Below are 23748 nucleotides of genomic sequence, written 5' to 3'. Positions count from 1 at the left end.
ACAGTTCCTGAAACACTAGGCGAGGCCACCTGAGTGTGCTGCCTCTCTGGGGCTGACAGGCTGGTGGCAGTACAGAGCCCTTGGGAGGAAACTTACCATTAGTTCCCTCCGACACTCCAGGAGAGCCTGAGGGTCTGCCTTCGGATCGGTGACATAAGCCTTCTGCCTCCGGTTCTCGGCACTCGCTAACCAGAGCAGCAGATTTTGACTCAACTGGTGGAAGTCCTTAAAAAACAACACACATCAGAGCATGACCATGTCTTAGAACCCTGGAAGACGGCATGCTAGGAGCATGGCTTGCTGCTTCCAATCCATCACAGTCATTTGCTTTTCTGGCCTTACCCAGTGAATACAAGGGCCAGCTTTAAACTAAATGCCAGGGCCCCAAAATGAGGAAGAGGAAAGAAGGAAGGCACTTGGCACAGTGCCAGGAGGCAGCGAATAAAAGTGCCACCGTGAAGGTGGGGCTTCAGGATGCCCGGCTGATTTTATATATGAAGGCTACACGCATTCCTCAGCCAATCTGCTGGGTTCCAGTGGCGGAGGGCAACAACCCAACAGGACAGGCTGGGGTGGGCTCACGTTCCCTGAGACACAGCCAGAGCTAAGCAGTGGTGCAGAGCTCACACCTGCTGTGCATTTACTGTGTCAGGTGCTGGGCTAGGATTATACACACTGCCTCATTTACTCCTAAAAAGAACCCTTTTAAGGTTCTTTTTTTTTTTGAGATGGAGTCTTGCCCTGTCGCCCAGGCTGGAGTGCAATGGCGTGATCTCGGCTCACTACAACCTCCACCTCCCAGGTTCAAGCGATTCTCCTGCCTCAGCTTCCCGAGTAGCTGGGACTACAGGCGCCCGCCACCACGCCTGGCTAATTTTTGTATTTTTAGTAGAGACGGGGTTTCACCATGTTAGCCAGGATGGTCTCAATCTCTTGACCTCGTGATCTGCCCGCCTCGGCCTCCCAAAGTGCTGGGATTACAGGCGTGAGCCACCACGTCTGGCCTTAAGGTTCTTTCTAAAAAGAAAATGGGAATGATTCCCATTTTCAGATGAGAACACTGAGATCTAGGAGGTTCAATGCTTTGCTCAAAGTCACATGGCTATTAAGCAGTAACTGCTCCTCTGCTTCAAGGCCAGGTCTCTTAATCACTCTGGCAAAAGGACAAAAAGAGGAGTTGTGGGGTGGCATCTCTAGCCTACAGGTCGCTTGCAGGAACCCTGACTCCAGGAGTGGCTCTGGGCCTGGGCAACAGAAAAGAGACCTGGGACAGGGAGTGGGTCTCTCAGATGGCCGGTGAGCCTCTGTGCAAACAAATGGTAAAGCACGTTTCCTGACACAAGCCACATTTGGCTGCAGCAAAGCAGCCTAACGATGATAAAAATATCTGCTGCTCCCAACACGTGGGCCTGGGCACCGGCTCCGGGAGGCGGGGTGCTGAGTCAGCGTACCTGGCACTGCATGAGCGACTGTCGTAAGCCCCCTCTCCAGCTGTCCACTGTGCCCTGTGCTGCTTCCCAGAGCAGGCTCAGCTGGCAGAGTCTACTTTGGAGCTCTGTGGATTCGGGGCTCTCGGTTTGCAGAAATTCCTTGCTGCTCACGTTGACAGAGACCACTAATGCCTTGTAAGTGTCAAAGGCTTTCAGTATCTCCTACCAGAGAGAGAAAAGATGAGGTTAGGAGCTCTGAAAGTAGGGAGGAGGGGCTCATTTTGAACCTCGTAGGGTACAAGTTTTCCACACACTTTTCCAAGCTGCAGCCACAGAAATGAGAGTGACCTCGCCTGTGACTGGCTGGAAAGCATCAGGTGAGGGAGCTGCCTTAAGGTCCGTGAACTTGGCCAACAGGGCCCCAAAGTAGAGGCCTGCTGGAGGGAGGAGACCCTGCTGACCTCTACAGGCCCTGCTCTGCAACTGGCTTAATGTTTCTGGACCAGACTAAAGGTCTTCCAGATAAAGTATATGTGGTTATCCTGCATTTGCTCCTAGATATCCCAGAAATGTTATTCCTTAGGAGGAATGGTAACCCCTAATATATTAACACAGATAGTAAAATAAAAGTACAAATATGAAGGGTACCTGGATCCCCCAAAACCCCTGCCCTGGGTCTCAGGAGCTCAGGCTAATGCTCATGGCACCCTTAAAGCGCAGGGCTCAAACTGTCCCTTTGCAGCTCCCTGGGCTAGTTCCAGTGGGGTCAGGACGTATGTAGGTGACACATCCTAATTGCATAAAAGGGTAATGAGGTCAGGCCACGGGATTCATCAGTAGGTGAGCTAGTCCTTTCCCAAGCCCTTTCAAGGAAGGTTCCACCACTAGTCTTTCCTAGAACTGTGCAGCACACAGTTTGGAAGAGTGGTTTTACACTGCCTGACAGTGTCCACTAGCACCTCCAGAAAAGTCTAGAAGTGCCTCGGATGTCAGATTTTTCCATCTCTGGAGATCTGAGCCACACCGCCCCAGTACTCTGAGAGATACTCTTCCATATGAAAAAAAAAATCTGCATCTATGTCCTTGCCAACTATGGAGCTGAAATGGAAGAGAGTGACCTCTACATACACCATCTGCAAGCTGCGCCTATGCCACTAATACACGTGATCTGCTCGTCCAGCATAGCAATGCATTCACATGCACATTCTGAATCCCTCTTCCCCGCCACACCTCTAACTCACCTGCAGTCTCTTCACTCTCAGTTCTATTTCCTGGATATCAGAGGGAGGCTTTGCCATCTTTAACATTTCCAGCTCTGCTTCAGTTTTTTTCAGCCAAGTAGTGATGGCGCTGATATCAGAGTTCAGCTGTTGCAAATTTTGTTTTATTTTGAGCTTATTGTGAAGCTCTTGTGCTTGAATCAGCTCCCATCTGTCAAAGGCACCTGGAATTTAAAAATCGCCAATTAAAAAAAGCAATAATGCAACAGATTTCTCTGCCTCCAGCTAATTAGGGGTCAGGGTGATTTAAAAAAACCAAAAACTGTAGGGGATTCCCCTGACAGAAGGGTCTGGTTTTGGGAGTTCTCTCTTCTCCTGGAATGTGGAATAGCACATGATCTGAGGCCCAGACTCCCACAGAGGCTGGAATGAAGTGGAAGGTCTATGTGCTACAGTTTCAAGCTCAACAGTTCAGTTCCTGCTGAATTTTTTCAGTTTTCTCCTTTGGTCCACAAATGACCAGGTCGATGCTGTCAGCTTTAGATTTAGGTGAGTAATTACTTTTATAATTACTGGGCTGGTCGAATGAAGAGACACTTGAGACAACACTGATCATCATCCTCATGTCTGATCTTTACACACAAATGTAGAAAGTGAAAACCTGCACTTCCTCAGGAGGCTTATTTTACCAACATTTAAAGAATAGTTTTCAAATTACACTGAACAGCCTAGGAATTTGTTCATGAATGCCAATCGCTGATTTAAAAATAACATTGGTTGTTGTAGGGTAAGTCCCCCAGTTTTGGCAAATCATATAGTTGGTTAATATCTAATGAATCTGTTGATCAAGGACTTAAATACCACACTCCGCCTCTCTGGACAACTGCCAGTTATAGGCAGTACCTGACTGCTGCTCTGTGATACCAGCCAGTCTCCTGTCTTCCTGCTGTGGGCTGCCATTCAGGACTCGCGGGCCTTCTTTGCCACCATCCGTGCCTGGAGGTAATAGTAGCTTTCCCTAGAATGAGCCAGTTTTTAAGTTACCATCTGTAGATATTAAGGATATCTGAAGAACAACTGGATTCATTTCATATTAACAGTGAAGAAATGAGATGGGCCCCTTTCCTTTGAAGGGTACCTTGCTAGGAACACAGTGGTGCTTTAGTGTCTAGGTAGCATTTACAAGCTGGCAAAGCTGATGGCAGAAATAAAGCCTCAGCTAAGGCCCAGGGAGAGGGAAGCAGATGAGATGTCAGTGATGGGAAGAAAATGGTCTGTTTTAATTGGCATGCTTCCAAACACCCCTCAAATGAACCACGCGAAACAAATGAGAACAATTTGTTGAGCTTACCAGACAGTTACTGTTAGCACTTTTAATTTTCATAGTGTTTTACAGAATTTTAGTTATCCCTGTCACTCTGTAGAGGTGGTTGGCATCATTATCACAGAATCAGAAATACACAGAGGATGAATCTGCCTCCCAGGGGCATTCGTTACCAAGTGTTTATCTTTCACCGCACATACTGACACTTCTGTTATCACACAGCCGATTGGGCTGTTATCTTGGGCCTCTCCAAAAATAAATGTGTCCCTTTTAGAAAAGCCCTGCTTTCTTTGTCTTTCTTGTGTCTGTATGGCCTATTTGTGCAGAATGAAAATAATTTAAAAAACCCTTCAGATTTGTGGTGATGCATCTGGCTTCAGACACAACAAAAGGGTTGAGCTTTTGAAACCGGCCAGGTGAGGAACACAGGCGTAATCACAGGAAGGGATAGCCAAGCCACACGAGCCAAGGATGTAAAGCAGAGGTCAGGGACTGCGGTATTTCCCCCGTCCTATTATTCTTTTTAAAAATGACACCTGCTTGTTAAGCAAGAGGAAGTGTTTCTGAATTGGACACAAACAGCCCATTATCAACTGACTTGGATTTGACCATGCAAAGGCAGGATCTTCTCCAATGATGTAACAATATTCTCTCCTTAATTTCTCTCGCTGCTGCCCTAGGCTGCCCTCCCAGGAGCTGCCTAGCCAGAGCATGCCAAGAACTCAAGGCAGCTGAGGAAAATGTAACTAAGAAGAAACAGCCATTGCTATAAACAACAAACCAACACAGGAATAATAATCACGACCATTACTTCTGAGGACCTTCTTTTACCTTTGTACACAATAATCTTAACAACAACTAGGTGAAATAGCTTTAGCCTCAGGTGAGAAAGGCTTACAGAAGCAAGGCAAAGTGCCTCAGGTACCATGGCAATGGATTGGCAGGGCTAGGAATCAAATCCGTGTCCACTGCAGCACACCATCAAATCTGAAGTTATGATTTTTTGGAATAGGATGTATGGTCAAAAGGTTAACATAACAAAGGCTTGAAGGCCGGATGCAGTGGCCCATGCCTGTAATCCCAGCGCTTTGGGGAGCTGAGGCAGGTGGATCACTTGACGTCAGGAGTTCAAGACCAGCCTGGCCAACATGGTGACACCCCCGTCTCTACTAAAAATACAAAACTTAGCCAGGCATGGTGGTGCACACCTGTAATCGCAGCTACTTTGGAGGCTGAGGCAGGAAAATCACTTGAACCCAGGAGGCAGAGATTGCAGTCAGCCAAGATCATGCCAGTGCACTCCAGCCTGGGTGACAGAATGAGACTCCATCTCAACAACAACAACAACAAGACAAAGGCTTGAGAGCTCAGGAGCAGTCAGGAAAGCCAGCACCTTGCTTGCTCACTATTTGCACAGACACCTGACTCGACAGTAATAATGACTGTTATACCACACCAACATACACAAAGATGGTTTTTGGCCAGAAACCTATCTCTAAGTCTAATCGGTTTTGCCGGGGTTTTAATGAAGTATGGACAGTTCAACAGAGACACTGTCACCATAAGAAAACCAACTCAAAATATGCCTGGGGAATGAACACACGCAGTTTACACCAAAATCTCTCTCTCTTGCAAATGTAAGTATGACTCACAGACGTAGGCCGTACTCCCAGTGGAGTTAAGACTTACATAGGGTGGTTTATAAGGGGTGCTGGACGCAGGGGGAACAGGTGGAACATTCCTGTCACCTTCCATTTGCTTGTAGTGATGCTCGGGACAGGAAGGGCTGTCGGGAACATGCCATGAGTGGCCATCCGAAATGGATTTACCTGAAACGAAAGACAGCAAGCGACAGTCTATTCTCCCCTACCGAACAGGTCACGGGTGACATGGCATCAGGTTACAGTATGAGAATGAGTTCTGCAGCTTTCCTTGCAAAGCATGCATGTTTGCAAAATGTCAGTATGTCCCAGAAGAGAATGAGATGAGAGTCATGCAACTCAGCAACATTGTGCCTTCACTAGATGGGTACACAATGGAGCACGACCAACATGATTTGCTGTGGGATGAGTGGCGTTTTGGAGCCAGGGTCTCGAATGGTAGGGACATTAAGTGGCAAGGCCAGGTCTGGGGACCAAGATGGCAGAAGGCGTCTCAGGAGTGAGGGGAAGAGTGAACATCAAGATGGACTTGGGAACCAAAGGGCTCCTCAGGGCTCTCCCCGACCCACCATGGCAGATAGGGATGGGGCTAAGGATGAGGATTAGAGCTGCAAATCAAGGAAAGGAAGATTTTTTTCCTCCTGTGGCAAATTATCAGCACCTTTACCCCCCCACCCCCCACCCCTTTCCACCAGGGGATCCCAGTAAAGCAAGGAAACAGTTCCAAACCAAGCCACCATGAAGAAAGCTTGGCCCATGCCAAAGGACTTCAGTTAGATGGAGGAAAAAATCATCAAAAAAGGCATCACGAAAAAAATTCCCTCTGCACAGGCCTGAAGGGAGGACAGGGGGTTGGCATCGAGACAGCTCTGGCTTGGATGGGGTTTTGTAAGGAGCACGCAGTTATGGGTGAGTACGGCAGTGTAAATACACCATGACACAAGGACCAAGGCGCATGGTGTCCACAGAAGGCAGAGGTAGACACGACATGGGAGCGAGGTTGAGGATGCAGTGTGCGCCACAGGATGCTGCCATGTTGAGACATGCATGGGCGGGGGCCTACCAGAAGACGCTTTCAAAGTTTTTGTGGTCATTTTAAGATATGCCTCAGGATTTTCAGGGATTTCTACATCTGAAAAAGAACAATGTCATTTGCCTCACTGGAGGTGCCTGAAGATTAATGCCCAAGTATTAACACACAGTAGAAACACTGTCAGCTGGGAGGAGAAAACTACCCTTTATTTTTTTAATTAAAAGGATTTTGAAAACCAGAAAGATTCTTTTTTTCCAGCCAACTCCTGACGGTCCAAAGCAGGACACTGGGTATCGAAGGGAGAAGCTCAGTCTGCTGACACTCTGAGAAACTCAACTCAAAGGGAGGGTGGGCACAGTGGCTCATGCCTGCAATCTCAGTACTTTGGGAGGCTGAGGCAGGACTTCTTGAGCCCAGGAGTTCAAGACCAGCTCTGGCAACAGAGCAAGACCTTGTCGCTACAAAAAACTTAAAAACTAGCTGGGTGTGGTGGCGTGTACCTATAGTCCCAGCTACTCAGGAGGCTGAGGTGGGAGGATTGCTTGAGCCCTGGAGGTTGAGGCTGCAATGAGCCGTGGTCACACCACTGCACCTCAGCCTGGGTGACAGTGTGAGACCCTGTATCAAAAAAAAATCACTGATGAGTCTCCCAGCCAGAGCCATCACTGAGTAAGTAACCTTAGTGTCTGAATGTGAATTTCATTTTTTTTTTCCCCTTTCATTCCACCTGTGATGAGAGTGAGCCAATTCTCAGGTAAGTTAAGAGATGGGCAGGATAGAACACAGGAAACCACAGAAGTCAAGGTCAGCCACAAGCTGGACTCTTGGTCATCAAGAGCTGGCCGTGTTGCTAAGGGGCTAAAAACATAGCCAAACGGGTCACTTTCCAGGGTGCTGGGAACCCAGCTGTTACCTGACAGTGCGCTGTAGTATGGGCCTTCCTCGTCCTCTTCGTGAGAGGAGGAGCCCCCCACGTCGCCTGTGTGGTCCCACTCCAGGGGGATGGAGTCCACGCTGACAGGGGTCTCGCAGCCAGACCGCTCGTGCCCCGGGGCCACTAGATGACACAGGGACTGAGGAGATGTCGGTTCCTCGCTTTCTCCCCGTTTACGCCAAGAATCAGTCTGGATCTCTCTGGGGTCTTCCATGTCCGTTTCATTCTCAGAGGCCTCCTTTTCATCTTCTAAGCCCTAAACCACAGTATCCAGTTGTTAGAATTAATCAACTCATAGGCTTCTGCAATTAGAAGAGCATGAGAAGTCTGCCTATCCAGCAGTTTCCAAAAATAACTGCCAATAGTATTTCTAAGGCAGCTTTAAAAAGATCAGGTTCCCAGGTCCTGTTTCTGGTTATTCCAGTTTAGACAATCTGGAGTGGGGCCTAAAATCCGTTATTTTCCCAAACCTCCAGCTATTTTTTCTTAGGAAAAAAAAGCTGAAGTTTGTTAATCTAAGTTAAACAACTTTATCTAGGAGATAAGGAAATGGTGGCCAAAGTTTCATTGCTGGTTAATGGCAGGTTCCTCCAAGAATCAGACAATTTTTGAAAAGGACATTTGAATGTTCTGGGTAAGACTCAAACTTCAAGAACCAGATGCACCAGGTTCGTTCTTTCTTATCCTCCAACTTAACTGCTCAGTGTCTGTATTCTGCTTGTGTCATCCTGTCTCTTTCAGTCTAAGAAAAATGACTCTAAGTGGCTGTACTTAAAAATGAGAAATTGTAGGGTAATTTTTGAGGCTGTGTCTGATGAAATAACTACATTTGAATGTGGCCAGTTAGAGACACAAAAAAAGAAAGAGTGGCCAGTCGTACTGGTCAATGGTTGTCATTCAAGCTTCAGGCACACAAAGGCAGTACACTTTGAACAGTGGCCTAACTCCACCTGAACTTCCCAAAAGGGCCTTTCGTCTGGGGAAACATCAAAGTTGCTTTTGAAACTCTCGTGTTTTCTCTTCCAAGGTGAGAACAAAGCATCAGAAAGGCACAAATACTAAAAGCTTCCAGCCACTAAGAAAGAGGGAAGGGCAAATACATTCCCAAGTTACTAATGTAAGAAAAGCCAGAAGAGTTCTTCAAGAATTCTAGGGGTAGTGACGCATGCCAGACAAGCCCGACCCTGAGGAATACTTAAAACCGACTCGCAGAGCATGCGCCTCAGAAGTGCCGTGCTTTCCACCGGGGAATGGGAACTTGTAAGTTATTGTGGCTCTATATTAATAAAAGTAGAAATTAAAATGTTTTGATATAGCCTTTTCTTTTCAACCAAAAAATAAACCATAATTAACCATTATAAGACAGGTCTCCTAATTCTTTAAAACTCTGAGCCGCTCAGGTGCCGTTTCTAGGCAGCAGTGCCCGTACCGGAGTGCAGGAGGTGAGCCGCCGGTGGAACCGGGAGACCCTTCCGAACACCTCCTGGCAGTAGCGGTGGAGTTCCTCCAGCTCATCCTCAATCAGCACGGCATCCAGGGGCTCGCTCTTCTGAATCAGCTGCTCCCCAAACACAATGAGCTGATCAATCTTGTTGGTATTTAATGTAATTTCCTGTTGGAAGCCCTGTTGAGAGAGGAGAAAGAAAAGATTTCAAAGAAAGTTACCCTGAGCTTCCACTGCCTGTTTCTTCTAACGGGGCCATAGAAAAGCATCCAAATGTCATTATTGTTTTTTTCCTTCACCTACTACTCTAGCTTTAGTTTTTAACTAAGTGACAATGATATTTTAAGAATTTTAAATGATTGTCTATATTCCCCCTCATGGGCACTGGCTTTTCCAATTAAAATAATTCTAAAAGTTTGACACGGGTGGACATTACTGTTATTGGGTGTGAGAGAAAGAACTTGCCATGGCAAAACTTGGTGGGAACAGAACATTTCCCATAATAAGCCACGAATGGGCATTTGCTTTTGCTGACACAATGATATTCACTGGTGCTATTATACTAGGGAAGGCAAATTTCCATTTCTCAACCTCTTCCAAAATCTAGCCAAGGAGAGAATTACAGTGAGATTAGCCTGTCATACAGATATCAGAAACAATGGGAGAGTGGACCTCTGTTCTTGGCCCCACTGGTGACACCAACACTCCTGGATCGTAAAGAACAGTGTCCTTGCATGTGATAATCTGGCAGTACACAGGTGGGATGTAGCCTGGCTGCTTTAAGGATTCTGAAATTTGCTCTCAGAGTATCATGTGAAATTTGCACTTGGCCAGCTCTCCCCCGCAAAGGTGTGTTCTTTTGAGAAGAGTTAGGGAAGCGGCCCTCACATTCAGTTGGCGCATCTTGTCATCGGCGTCACTCTCTGAGAAGTGCTCCACGTTGGTCAGCTGCAGGTCCATCTCTGTGAGCCACACCAGAATGCTCTCCCTGGTGCCCTCGAATTCTTCCCTCTGGTTGGTGAAATGCTGCAAAAGTGGGGAGGAAATCACATTTCTACTGACCATGGAACAAGAGTTCAGACAGACAGCGAGGCCACCTTCGGCCACAAGAAAAGGGTACCCAGAACACTCAGGGAGAAATCTGCCTCTGGGGTAGGCAGAAAGCCCCAGAAGCACTGTGTTCAGAGGCTGGGGTCTAGTCCTGGCTTTGCGAGATCAAACAAGCCCCTTCAACTTCTCTGAGCCCCAGCTTCTACGCTGGCAAGTCGGGGAGACAGTGGGAATGTTGATTATGGTCTCTGAGGTCCTTAAGCATTTGAAATTCTAAAATTCTCTAGTCCAAATCAGTGATTTTCCTCTGTCCTTTGAAGAGCCCCCTGAGGGGCCAGGCCAGGCCTTCTGCCTGTTTCATACATCGGCCTTTTGCAGCTTTTGCTTGACAGAAGGATTTAGTAGCTTCAAGATGGAAAAGACCTGATTCTCAGGATTGAGGCCAGCCTGGTGCCTCTTTCTGCCTTCACTGGTAGAATTCTGAATGTGTCTTCCCAGAGAAAGACCCAGAGCAGTTTTATCATCTCCAATTAAGGATGGCTCTCAGGTTACCGCTTCACAGATAGGCAGCTGATGTTCAGATCAGTATAGCTTCAGTGCCAAACTAAGGCAGATTAGCCACAGCCAGATTGGCAGGAGATAATTAATGCAAGAGGCTGGGCATGGTGGCTCACACCTGCGATCCCAGCACTTTGGGAGGCCAAGGTAGAAGATTACTTGAGGCCAGGAGTTTGAGACCAGCCTGGGCAACATAGTGAGACCCCATTTCCACAAAAATTAAAATCAGCCAGGCACGGTGATGCACGCTGGTAATCCTAGTTACTCAGGAGGCTGAGGCAGGAGGATCCCTTGAGCCTAGGGGTTTGAGGCTGTAGTGAGCTATGACCTCACCACTGCACTCCAGCCTGGGCAACAGAGTGAGACCTTGTCAAGAAAGAAGAAAGAGAGAAGAGAGAGAAAGAAAGAGGGGGAGACAGGAAGGGAGAGAGAGACAGAAAGAAATGCAAGGGAGTTGTCTAAGTTACTAGAAAAGCCAATGTCTTCCTGAGGAGGGAGGGAGGGAGGGAGGGAGAGAGAAAAGAAAGGAAGGAAAGAAAGAAAAGAAGGAAAAGAAAGAAAGCCTAGATTCACATCTTTCTAGAATGGGTTCAACAATGCCCTGCCCTGAGAACAGATGCAGAAATTAAAACTGTGTCCTGTAGTCCCTGCCTGTGACAGTCCTTTCAGTTTATACCTGGACTCACCCAGGTTTACACAGCACATCTTCTGAATGATAGAAATCTAAGGTGAATATTTACCTTCAAAAACCAAACCTTTGTGTGCTCTGAAATTCAGAGAATAATCACAGTCCCCAACCCCTCAGTGCAGACAGGGGCTCTTGCATTCATGTGCCTTGTCCATCCTCCTCAGTGTGAGAGCTGGTGGGTCCCATAAAAACAGACAGATGGGGCTCCTTCCAGGGGCCCAGGTGTTACCTTTTCCAGACCCAGCGAAGCGGCGCCCTCTGGACTGTGAGCTAACATGCACACCACCACAGGTTATAAAAGTTGTAAAAAGAGCTGTGTGTTGGTAACACAAATCTCATCAACAGGCCCTGCCTAAAAAGCCCCACATGCAAATCCCCCTTTTAAAAAATGAACGTTGGCAGCTTTGGACTTCTTTGTGTTGGAGGAATGTTAGAACAGCTCAGGCCTGAAGTGAAACCTTCTACCTGCTGCTTTGTGCAACAAGCCTGCCATTGCGTATCATGCGTTATGTCTCCCTGAAAAGCTACACCCGAGCCAGCTGCAGAGGAGCTCACCCTGAGTCTCCGCAGGATGGCTGTGACCCGCCTCTGAAGGTTGTCCCAGCGCTGGTTGCCCTCGTGGACCATCTGCTTCAGCCTGCTGGCCGTGTCTGTGCGGTTCTCCCGGGCCAGCCGCCGGTACTGCTTGTTGATGAGCTCCAGCTGAGTGAGCCGCTCGTGAATCTGCCGCTGAAAGGCCTGCATCACACGGGAGGGGTCAGAGCCAAAGTGTGCAGGGGGCCAGGACGCCCTCCTTCCCTTCTACATCCCAAGCGACCTGCTGCCAGAGGTTCATCCCCAAACTGCAATGGCAGCAGAGGGCCTAATTCACCAGTCCTGATGCCAGCTACAGAACAGGCTTTCAAGTTCATTACATAGCAGCTGGCATACATCAGCAATGTCTTGCAAAGCTGTCTCAGCAGCTGGGGGCAGGCTGTGGTTTGGGCAGCCGTCGCCAGAGGTGAGGGGAAGCTGGCTACTTAGAGGAAGTCATTTCAGCAGCCCCCAGGCTTGCTGCAGGCTTGGTTATGATCAGGAGACTGGGATGGAGAAGGTGTTTACCTCAAACCTCTTCAGTTCCTCTTTGGCACTCGTGTACAACACCTCTGAGGAATTTGGGCAGGCTGCCGTCCTCTCAGCTGACTTGAGCCAGTCCTCAAAGCGAGAATAGTCGTCTAAAAACTTCTGCCACAGGCGCCACGTCTCCTCGATTCTGATGGGAACAAAGCAACTTAACACAAGCCATCCCCTCCAAGCCTGTGCTTTTGCACTTCTTTTATCCCAATACCCGCACGGTTTAGTAGAGGAGATCCTGTTACCCCTTCTGGGAAATAACAGGGACGCCACTTCTTGTCTGTGCTCCTCCTGCCTGGGAGCGCCAAGCAGCTCAGAGCTCCTGCTTCACAGAGGTTAAAAAACTAGGAGACATGGCTGCCTCCACTATTGCCTGGCTAGGTCAACAGAAGCACAGTGGCCAGTCCACAGCCACACCCCACACAGGACAGCTGGGGAGAGACATTACTCCTGTTACATTTTTCTTGAATAAATCCTTTGATAAGCATTGGGCCTCCTCTGCCAATACCTGGCGCAATTCTAAGTGAAATGAACAGAATAGTTACTGTGAATGGGGTCAGAAGGGTGTACTGAGTTCGGTTGACCACGCTGAAGGCATTTGGGGGAGCTTAGTTCTTACTTCATGCGCCGCTCCATGGACATGGCACAAATGTTCCTCCAGCGTCTGTCCAGGCTCCTGGTGGTCTGCTGAATCGAGTCACACTCGGTCTCATTTGCACAGGCATCGGAGTCGTGCAGTAGGACGTCACAGATGTTAAACACGGACTCCACCCCTGCACTGTGTTGTTCAATATCTCGCTGTAGATCCTGTGATTACAAGAGAGTAAGAAACCTCTTGAGATGTTGGTGGCAGCAGGAGGGTCAGCATTAAAGGACCTCCGTTCCTCCCTCCCTTCTCCCAACTCAGGGGATTCTTCTCTGGGTGGATTTCCACCATGGGCTTGGCAGTACACATGGAATCCCTCTCATCTTTGTGCTACCCTTGTGCTGTCAGCACCTGACACAAAGTTTAAACACTGGAAACATCTAGGACTTATGCGCTGAACCACGTGAGGGGTGGCACGGTGGTGGGTGTCCTCTACACACTGACAGGTGGCGCCATTACCGTTGAGAGCCCATCGCCCCACAGACTTCAGGTACGCATGGGACCTACTCCATACCACGCAACCCCAGAGGGCTCCAGTTTAAACTTGGTTTCAGGGAGGTCTTTAGAAACTGAGTCTCTTCAGCAGGAACTCTCAATCTTTTATCGGCTACCAAACTCTTCAAACACACACCAAATTGTGCATGCAGCAGTGTGGGTGCCACAGCTTCCCCGTGAGCCCATTCAAGGGCTTCATGAGCCCAAGGGAGAAATTCTGGCGGACTAGACCTTGCCTCCCCAACTGATAAAGTCCAGCCAAAGCTGTGGCTTGGAGAGAGGTGGGGTCTCTGGAGTCTTTTCCTTTGATGATGATAGTGATGCAGTTCCCCAATTTGGGAAAAATAACATTTATGAAGAGAAAATGCATGGTCATAGGAAAAAACTGGAAAACCTCTTTACGAAAAAACGTGGCATTTTTAGTCATCATCAGATAATATTTCTGCTGCACCCCATGGGTGGGCCGCGGGGAGGGAGAGAGATGAGCAACCTGTTTTGCCATTCTGGAAGAGTTAGGCATCCCTGATGTCCAAATTCTGTGACAAGTGACATGAGACCACACCATTAATTTCAATATCCAAATTACATTGTGAGAAAGCAAAGACTACGTTAAATTCTACTTTATTTGATAATATACCAATTTCCAAAATCCACACTACTTTAAGCCACTATTAACTAGACTAAATCCAGTTCCCAGGACTCAACAAATATCAGTTAATAAGAGGACTATATTATAAATGGTAGCTGTCACCATCTACAGAAAGGCAATATAAGCTTCATTCCAGGTTACTTTGATATTTAAATAATTTGAGATTACTACTATATTACTAGATGGGACCACTATTTTCTTATTCTTTTTTTTTTTTTTTTTTTGAGACAAGGGTTTCACTCTGTTACAGTGGTGTGATCTTGGCTCACGGAAACCTCTACCTTCGGGCTCAAGCGCTCCTCCCACATCAGCCTCCCAAGTAGCTGGCCATCATACTCAGCTAATTTTTTGTATTTTTGGTAGAGATGGGGTTTTACCGTGTTGTCCAGGCTGGCCTCGAACTTCTGAGCTCAAGCGATCCACCCTCCTCCGGCTCCCAAAGTGCTGGGATTACAGGGGTGAGCCACCACGCCCAGCCCCTATTCTCTTACTTTTCTTCACAGAAATGCACAATTCTGATCACTGAGTGTTTAGATTGATATGAGAAAATAAAATGCTAACCCGCCAACTGAATTTTAAATCAGGCAGTTCCTAACACTGATCCCGAGTACAAATGAACGCCACCAGGTTATATTCAGAAGAGATGTGTTTTCCACTTGGCCACCCTGTGTGCACTGTGAAGAAGGTGCAGGGTGATTTCTTTAAAGCTCTGCAGTGTGGGTAGAATGCCTGTTATGCTCGAATAGTGGGAGTCTCCCTGGAGTCAATTTGAGGACTATAAAGTTATTACATCTAAATAAAATTCCAGTTTTAAGAACTCTTACCAGTTCACAGAACTGTCATGGGCCCTTCCAAAATTAGAAGATACATATCCCATTTAAATACTAAAATAATAAATTAGGAACCCTAATACTGGTGTTAAATAAATAGTACTAATCATTTATAACTGAAAAATGCCCACGACCTCATCTGGCTCCAGGTGGGTAAGGTCTAGTTGAAAAGCAGAGAGAATTTCTAGTTTATGAACAATATGAATGCTCTGTATTTTAATAAACTCTGCAATTATCCTACATTATTTATTCAGCTTACAATGAATCAAATGGCTAAGAAAAACTGATTAATATTTAGGGTAAATGGCTGTAAGAAATGAACTCTACAGGCTGGGCGCGGTGGCTCACGCTTGTAATCCCAGCACTTTGGGAGGCCGAGGCGGGTGGACCCCGTCTCTACTAAAAATACAAAAAATTAGCCAGGCGTGGTGGCGGACGCCTGTAGTCCCAGCTACTCGGAGAGGCTGAGGCAGGCGAATGGCATGAACCAGGGAGGCGGAGCTTGCAGTGAGCCGAGATCGCGCCACTGCACTCCAGCCTGGGTGACAGAGCGAGACTCCGTCTCAAAAAAAAAAAAAAAAAAAAAAAAGAAATGAACTCTACAATAATTTATAAAAGACCATCAACATCTTGGTTAAAAAAAAAAGCCCAAACATTTTCAAAACTTTTCAAAAAGCATTTTCAAAAAAATTTTAAAAACCATGTAAAACACCACACAATGGCCTACTAGTTACCTTGTACAAAAAAAAAAAAAAAAAGTGATAGACTACATTTTAAAATGCAGACCATTTAAGTGCTAGACAAGAACATTTTGCAAGCTGAAATAAACCTACCACTAGTAACCACGGAGACATAAGTCTGCACAAGAATCAGGTTTTAGAAACTGTCCAAACCTAGAGAAAAAGTGAATTTAAGAAACAACATAAAACAATAAGAAAGACTTTTGCCAACAGTTCTAACAAGCTCCTGTTCATTTCGTTTTTCTGCTCCTGGGCAGGTGACACAGAACCCTGAGGCTGGGGAGGAACTTGGGGGTCGGGGGGTACAGGGCAAGAGGAGATGGGGAGACATGAAACTGGAGAAGAGAATGCAGCCAGAAGAATGAGAATAAAAAGGAACCAAAAACAGAAGGTAAGGGTGGCTGAGGAGAAGAAAAACAGGCTGAAAAAGACAGAAAATCATATAGGGTGAAACCCCCAGTGCCAGCTCCTGAATGTCTCTGTGGGAGGGGCTTGGGTAGCAAGTGGGACAGGATGGTACTGCGATGGTTCAGGGGGTTTGAGGTGAAGCTCAACTGGCCCACGGTGGGGGCTATTAATTAGCCAATGGAAGGGTAACTAACAACAACTCCAAGCCACCATCTGGCACCCCACAGAGAAACAAGAAACCAACCAATGAACAAACTAGGACAGGGATCTTAAAGATTCAACGAAAGTGGTTCGTGATTTAAGTGTCACAAAATTGCCACTACTTCCTGTGCATTTTAAAGATGATATATTCCATAGGAATAACCCCCATTACCTTATACTTAAAGGTGTTCTACATAAGAAAGGTGAAACAGAAAGGACTCCTATAGGGTCTGACCCCTCCCCAACCAGGTACATTACAGTGAGGATCCAGGGACATCATGGCTCTTAGCAACTTTTGGGGGCTGAGGGCTTTTGCAGAAGGCAATACTAGGTGACGCCATGTTTTTAGGTCTTATTTTTGGAAGCAATTATTATATTTAGTTTGAAAAGTAAGCATAGGTAAGGTGGTTGTTTTTTTAACCCAGACCAAAAATGGTCACTAGGCAAGGTTTTAAAAAGTGGCCCATACATAATTCTTTTGTGTGACACATTTGTTTCCAGTGTTTTGGATGGGGTACTTAAGGTCTGAGTTTGGTATAATATAAACACAGTGTAACTTATTCTTTTTAACAAAAATACTAAAAGTATCCTGAGATCATCTGTGGTAGGCAGAATAATGACAATGACACCCCTGTCAACTCCCCAACAAAGACGTCCAGATCCTAATCCTGGAACCTGTGAATATGTTAGATTACAAGGCAAAGGAGAATTACGGTTGCTAATCAGCTGACCTTGAAATAGGGAGATTATCCTGGATTATCAGGGTGGGCCCACCGTAATCCCAAGCGTCCTTAACAGCAGAAGAGGAGTCAGCTAGAGGGAGATGTGACTAGGAAGACAGACACAGAGAGATGCAATGCTGACGGTGTTGAAGGCAGAAGAAGGCGCATGTGAGCCAAGCAATGTGGGTGGCCTCTAAAAGCCAGAAAAAGCAAAAAATTGGATACTCCCCAGAGCTTCCAGAAAGGAGCGTAGTCCTGATGACACCCTGATCTTAGCCCAGTGAGATCCACTTCAGATCTCTAACCTCCAGAAATATAATAAATTTTCGTTTTTAAGCTGCTAAATCTGTAATTTGTTACAGCAGTAGTAGAAAACTAACACAGCATTTAACTTCTTTACAATAATGGTAGTCCTGAACACCAATTCCATTAATTTTTTTTTTTTTTAAGTAACCAAGGGATAGAAATGTCACTAAGGTGATGCTGAATTCTATAAAGACAGAATTTTCAAATCAACTAGATTGAAACTATGTGCCATTGTAGGAGGGGAAAAAATGAGGCTAAGAGAATAGCAGTGGCTCCAAATTGTATGCTTTTGGGAACAAATTCTGCAATTTAATGTTCTGTCACACTTCGGATTTATAAAAAATTAACACACAATCAACAGCCCTTGCAAAATTTAGCCAGCCATTCTTTAAGAGGAAAGATATTGACAGCTTCCACATAATCTACCTGAAAAAACTCACCACTCAGGGTAAATTGTTACTTGCAAGGCCTTGCCTTTTCAGTCTGTTCAAAGACATTCATCCTAGTGGATCACACTTGTAAGTAAAACTGATGTGTTCAGTAGCTGTGACTCCAACGAAAGAGGCATTAAAATCTCTGTAATGTCCATTAAAATTCCATAATACTTATATCAATATTCTTTTCTGCACAAAGCAAAGACAGAGTCTAGATGACCTCAATGAAAAAGACATGCTTAAAGTTCCAAGGCTAAGTGGAAAAACCTGTATTTTTAATTTGTAGCATTACTAAATCATACCACTTTGAAAGCTAGATAACAGGTATGTTTTAAACAGTAATTGTAATAGCACTTAGAAAAGTCAAGAGCAGGGAGGGCCAGGCATGGCGGCACCTGCCTGCAGTGCCATCTACTCAGGAGGCTGGGGTGGGAGGATCACTTGAGCCCAGAAGTTAAAGACCAGCCTGGGCAATATAGTGAGACTTCATCTCTTAAAAAAATGTCAACAGTAGCCTCAAATATTGAATCTGGTGAAAAAGGTTCACCCCCAATCTGGTCTCTAAGCACCTGTGGTATGTGGTGGAGGCTTAACATGAAGAAAACAGATTCAAGTCTGAGAATCATACTGCTTCTATGGTCGAAACAGAATCTGCCCACAGGTCTAAGAAAAACAGGTGAACAAAAGCTAAAGAAAGAATAAGATAAACTTAGCTATTTAAAAAAAAAGTAAAGACAAATCCAGGCATTACTAGTGAGAATGAGCATGTGGCCATGAGACCAGGGAAGGCAGGAAAGTGGATTCGATAAACCAGTGACATCAAAAAGCACCTGCCAGGTGGGTACAATGAGAAACACTGGCAGAACTCAGCAGCTTTCAAACTGCCCAATTTCCAGGGTTGGCTCAGAGCATGCATATCCGATAACAAAAATGCACAGAGCATTGCAGCTCTTAAGAGGCTTCCTAAACTATTGGTCCAAGCATGTTCCTTATCACACCTTTTCTTGTTTTAATTTTTTAAAAAAGCTGTACCAGACACACAGAATATATAATCCCATAAAAACCTTCCTTGGTTAGAAAAGTTGCTTTTCTTTCAATTCATTGCCTTTCAAAACTATATTAAAACACAACAAAGATCAGTTAAAAAAAGACATAATTAAAAAAATCTTATTAACCACCAAGATTAAGGTTTGCATCTCAAACATTATTCACACAGTTTCACAAAAAGCTACATGAATGTGGGAGGAAGCACTCAAGAGACAGATATAAGAACATGGAAAGGTGGTCAGTTTTCTCTGGAAAAAGCAAACCAATGTTATGAAATGTGAGCACGTGAAAACACACAGATATACGAAGGCCTGAGTCAGTGCACATCGCAGACATCCGTACTCTTTCAAGAGCTCATTTCTGATTATCCCACCTGCTGCTCAGCGAGCCTCTTCTGGATCTCTTGATCATCGCAGACATCATAAACAACAGGTTTGGAAAGCTCAGACTCAATTCGAGCCAACCAGGTGCGAAGGTTGCTCATGTTTTTGTCCAACTGCTGAATAAAAGCAAAGGTCTCCTTCAGCTTCTTCACCCTACACATATTTGCAGAAAAAACAAAACAAACAAAAAAAACCAGTGATGGAAAACAAAAGCCCAATACTTAGTGGTAGAAAAATGTGCCAATAAGAGCATTGCAGGGTAAAAAAGAATCTATTTTGCTTTGATTTTATATCAGAACAACTCTCATGTCACCAGATACGAGTTCTCAGAGAATATATGAAGCTTTGCCAGGCTGTTGCCTCTGTTGATTTTCGAAAGGACTGAGAGTTAATCCACCCATGCAAATGGAAGTCCTATCATTCCCAGAGTGAGAGCCCCGGAGACCCAGTTCATCTTCCTGGGGCTCCAGAGGTGAGAAGATATGCCGCTTTTTCCTAAGTGAAAATAACCACTCCTGACTTCTGCCCAGTTTCTGACGTGGGTATGCCTGAGATTGCAGCAGCCGGCGATCTACCCTGGGAGATTAAAGATGTTACACGCCTGGTTCACTTGGTGGTATTTGGTCCACAAGGCCTCGCATGGGACCCTCCTGAGTAAGCAGAGAACATATGCCAAGCCCTACCGCTTCAGTATGAGGGGTTCACCCAGCCGTATACATTGAACCAGCCCATGTGGGTAGATTACGGGGCATCTCTGTCCGTCTAAAAGGGAAGGGGCAAAGGAAATCTGCATTTAGCGCAGTTCTAAATGTGATCTCCCTCACCAGTCTGCCTCAGCTCCCATCCGGCCCAACTCGGCGTGGAGCAGATTTGAAAGCACACGCATGGCATGAGTACAACTTGGCGTGCACGTCCACATGCTGTCAAGGGACGTGATGTAGCTGTTGAGGGAAAACAATCTTTTTCTGACATATATACTAAAATAAAATGCTCCAATAAACCGCTTTCCTTAAAGTCCTAAAGCAGAGCAAGGAGAGCCAGGATCTGTCCTGGCGTTCTGTGGGATTTGTAGTTAATTTCAGACATTTAAAAGTAATGGCTCCAATGGAAAGTTCCCACTTATCAATACTTACGTTGGGAGATGCTGTCAGAACTGCGCCCCATAGCTGGGAGCACTAGAAAGATAAATGGGGGCACTGACCCTAACGCTCAGGAAACATTGCGCTCCACGCCACCATCACCTCTTACTTGACCGAACAACCTCCTCTCAGCCCCCTAGACTTCCTGCCCACTTTTGATTCTGTAGCCAAAGTGCAAGTAAGTTCTAGAAGGCAAGTCTGATCCATGCTCAAAGCCTTCAATAGTCCCTGCCCTACCCTGAAAAACTGGTTCAGCCCCTTGATCTCTGTACCTCAAGCATTCAGGGGCCACTCTGCCTCTAACCTTGCACTCTCTCAGACACTGTGCACCCACCAGGACAGGGAGCTCCATGGCCAGGCTGCAGCCGGCCGGTTTCCGCAGCACACACAGCACCTCCCACAAGGCCTGGTGGGCAGGAAGCTCTCCACAAATGCTTGGTGAATGGACAAATACAGACAGGCACTTCCACTAGAAGTTATGATTAAAGTGGACCATGGAGTAGTTATGTAAGTGTGGATTTTAAAAAAATTTTGTATCTTACAACTGACCAAGTCAATCCAAGGGACTGACTTCTAGTTCCATTACCAGCTACTTTTAAGATTTAGTGAAAGTCCTTTCACCTCAGCCCCCTTATTTCAAGTACACCCGCAAAGCCACTTAAGCTTCAGGGAGGTGGTAGCATTGGGTGAGGTGAAGGCCAGAACTCCGGAGGCAAGCAGACCTGGGCCCAAGTTCCATTCTCCCATCTAAGAGCTCTGCACCCTGCAATGTACCTAACCGCTGACCCTCAGTTTCCTCATGATCTGTAAAAGTATCCACCTTGCAGGTGGTGGTGAGATTGAAATAAGAGGCTGCATGTAAAGTCATCTGCACAGAGTGAATGCTGGACCACATGATGCTACAATCACACTTTATTTACAAGGCACTGGACCTCACAAAGTTCTTTCATCAGTGTTTTATTCTCAAGGGCAAGCTTGGAAGAAGGACATGTGGTCTGTGGAAGAACACAGACCCTGTGGTCAGGGCCTGGGTTTGTGTCCTGGCCATGTTTAATGCCAACTATAAAATGGTGTTAACAGTAGTACCTTCCTTCACTGGGTAGCTGGGGGGACTGAATGAGATATAACATGTGAAAGGCAGAATGCCTCGGAGATAAATGCACAGCAACTTAACAGTTGTAAGTTTCAAGGAGCCATGTTTTCCAAATTACATTCTTACTGCAAACACCACAAGGATACGTTTCCTTCAAAGCCACAGATGATTTATTAAAAAGGAAGTAACAGAATCCAGGACCAGGTCTGGATATAGCTGTAACCTAGATCCCGCCTTCATACCTATGGCTTCAGAGGTACACCCTCCTCACCCCAGTATCTCGCCACCTTGATTGCCCTGGTTCCAGAAAGAACACTCCAGACAACTACCAGGGTAGCTGAGAACCCCTGGCACCGTGGGACAAGGAGTCCTCCAGGCAGTTCCTGAGGGACTGCCCTCCTGGAAGGCTCTCCTGGAGAAGAAGCCCAGCCACGAAAGCTTCCCGGGGGTGGGGGAAGGGCTCAGGCTCGTGACCTCTGCACAGCTCTCCTGCCCTCCCCACTTCTCCCTCTTCCCAGAATGAAATCTCCCATGGCCTTCTAGCCTCTGACCCTATTCCACCCTAAGAATCCCAGCCTCTTTCTTATTTTGAAAAGAAGAGGGCTAGAATCCAAGTATTTATTTATATATTTTTTTCTTTTTCCTTGTTTCCTCTCTTCTAACTTAAAGCAATTAACACACCGGAAGAATCCAAGTGTTTAAATGAAGGGAGTTAACTAGCAACACAATAGCCTGGGTACAGACCCACAGGGCTGTGGTGATCTTGAACTGTTAACCCTGGGGGTTAGGTGTGCAACACGCAGAGGGGGTATGGAGAAGGTGGGGGAGTAATTTGCTTGGTTTCCCCAGGACTGTGGTATCCAAAATGGGGTGCTCAGGACAAACCAATGGGGTGTAGGAATAAAATATGAGACTGTCTACTGTCATCCCATTCTTTTAAAATTGCTACAATGTGTATGCTTTAAAATTATAAACTTTATTATTAAAATGAAACATCTATATCTCACGCTGATGGCCACATGTGCTAGGCCTGTTGTGCTTCATGTTAGCAACTCATTTACTTCTTTTTTTTTTTTTTGAGACAGAGTCTCTATCGCCTACGCTGGAGTGCAGTGGTGCGATGTGGACTCACTGCAACCTCCGCCTCCCAGGTTCAAGTGATTCTCCTGCCTCAGACTCCTGAGTAGCTGGGATTACAGGCACCTGCCACCATGCTCAGCTAATTTTTGTATTTTTACTAGAGACAGGGTTTCCCCATGTTGGCCAGGCTGGTCTCGAACTCCTGACCTCAAGTGATCCACCTGCCTCAGCCTCCCAAAGCGCTAGGATTATAGGCATCACTTCCTCTTCATAACAATGCTAGGAGATAGGTAGTATTATTATCCCTACTTGACAGATGAGGAAACTGAGGCACAGAGAGTAAAGAGCTCACCCAAGTCACATGGTCAATAGCAGAAGCAGGATTCTAACCTGGGTAGTCTGGTCCGGAGCTGCTGTTCATAAGCACTACCCATCCTCTCACATAATTCCACACACACACTAACATGCACATACTGGAGATACAGGATCGTTTTGCTGCAGTCAGAGAACATGACCAGAAGTCTGGACTCACAGCTCAGGATACACTGAGGGGTAGGAGCTGGTATAGTAGATGCTACAACCTGGGGCTCTTAGCAGGTGCCTGGGGAGGAGGCTGGAAGGCTCAATACATGCTGCCCACGTTTCCCCTCCCTGATTTTCTTTCAGTAAACACTTAACCATTTGCCTTGTCTTGGATCCTGCACAGACCCTGAGGATTCAGAGATAGCTGGAAGATAGGACTTCTTCCCAGAGAGGTCATCACCTAATTTAGATGTAATGTTGACACTGTAATACAACATAGGAGTTGCTCAATAAATAGCTGCTGAAGGAGTAAATGATGTTCACTCATACCTTCCAATTTGTCTGATTTGTCTTCTTCATAAAAGAGGTGGCCAAGTTAGATTTTTAAAGAAAAGAGGTAAAGACCAGAGCATATCAGAGCCCTTTTGCCACAAAGCAATGTGCTGCCAGCCTAGGAGCCACTTGTGCTCCTCAGCCCTGGTTTCACACACGGCCAATGAAGCGGTGACACTCACATCACAGGCATACTTAGTGCAAGTTAAAGAGGAGGGGAAGGTGGGAGGGAAGGAAAAGAAGGTCACCAAGTGGCAAAGCGCTC

The 23748-nt window shown here is 46.2% G+C and overlaps 1 protein-coding gene across 5 annotated transcripts in view; it reads right to left on the bottom strand.

Annotated features, from left to right (window-relative positions):
* The window catches only part of SYNE2 (spectrin repeat containing nuclear envelope protein 2), a 376334-nt gene that overhangs the window by 4618 nt on the left and 347968 nt on the right, over positions 1-23748 (bottom strand). For 3 of the 5 annotated variants that reach the window (XM_030811980.1, XM_030811985.1, XM_030811993.1), the window contains 13 exons: positions 19307-19469; positions 13075-13262; positions 12444-12594; positions 11898-12080; positions 9935-10072; positions 9032-9226; positions 7582-7858; positions 6699-6767; positions 5664-5803; positions 3554-3668; positions 2672-2874; positions 1452-1652; positions 97-225 (listed from right to left, as the gene is read on the bottom strand). In XM_030811980.1, coding sequence (XP_030667840.1) covers positions 97-225; positions 1452-1652; positions 2672-2874; positions 3554-3668; positions 5664-5803; positions 6699-6767; positions 7582-7858; positions 9032-9226; positions 9935-10072; positions 11898-12080; positions 12444-12594; positions 13075-13262; positions 19307-19469 — 2152 coding nt within the window. The other 2 variants (XM_030811997.1, XM_030812003.1) reach the window with 2 other exon arrangements.

The sequence above is a fragment of the Nomascus leucogenys genome, chromosome 1a, assembly GCF_006542625.1.
Source record: "Nomascus leucogenys isolate Asia chromosome 1a, Asia_NLE_v1, whole genome shotgun sequence".
Lineage (NCBI taxonomy): Eukaryota > Metazoa > Chordata > Mammalia > Primates > Hylobatidae > Nomascus > Nomascus leucogenys.
The sequence above is the reverse complement of the archived record's forward strand: the minus strand, read 5'-3'. Positions and strand labels throughout refer to the sequence as shown.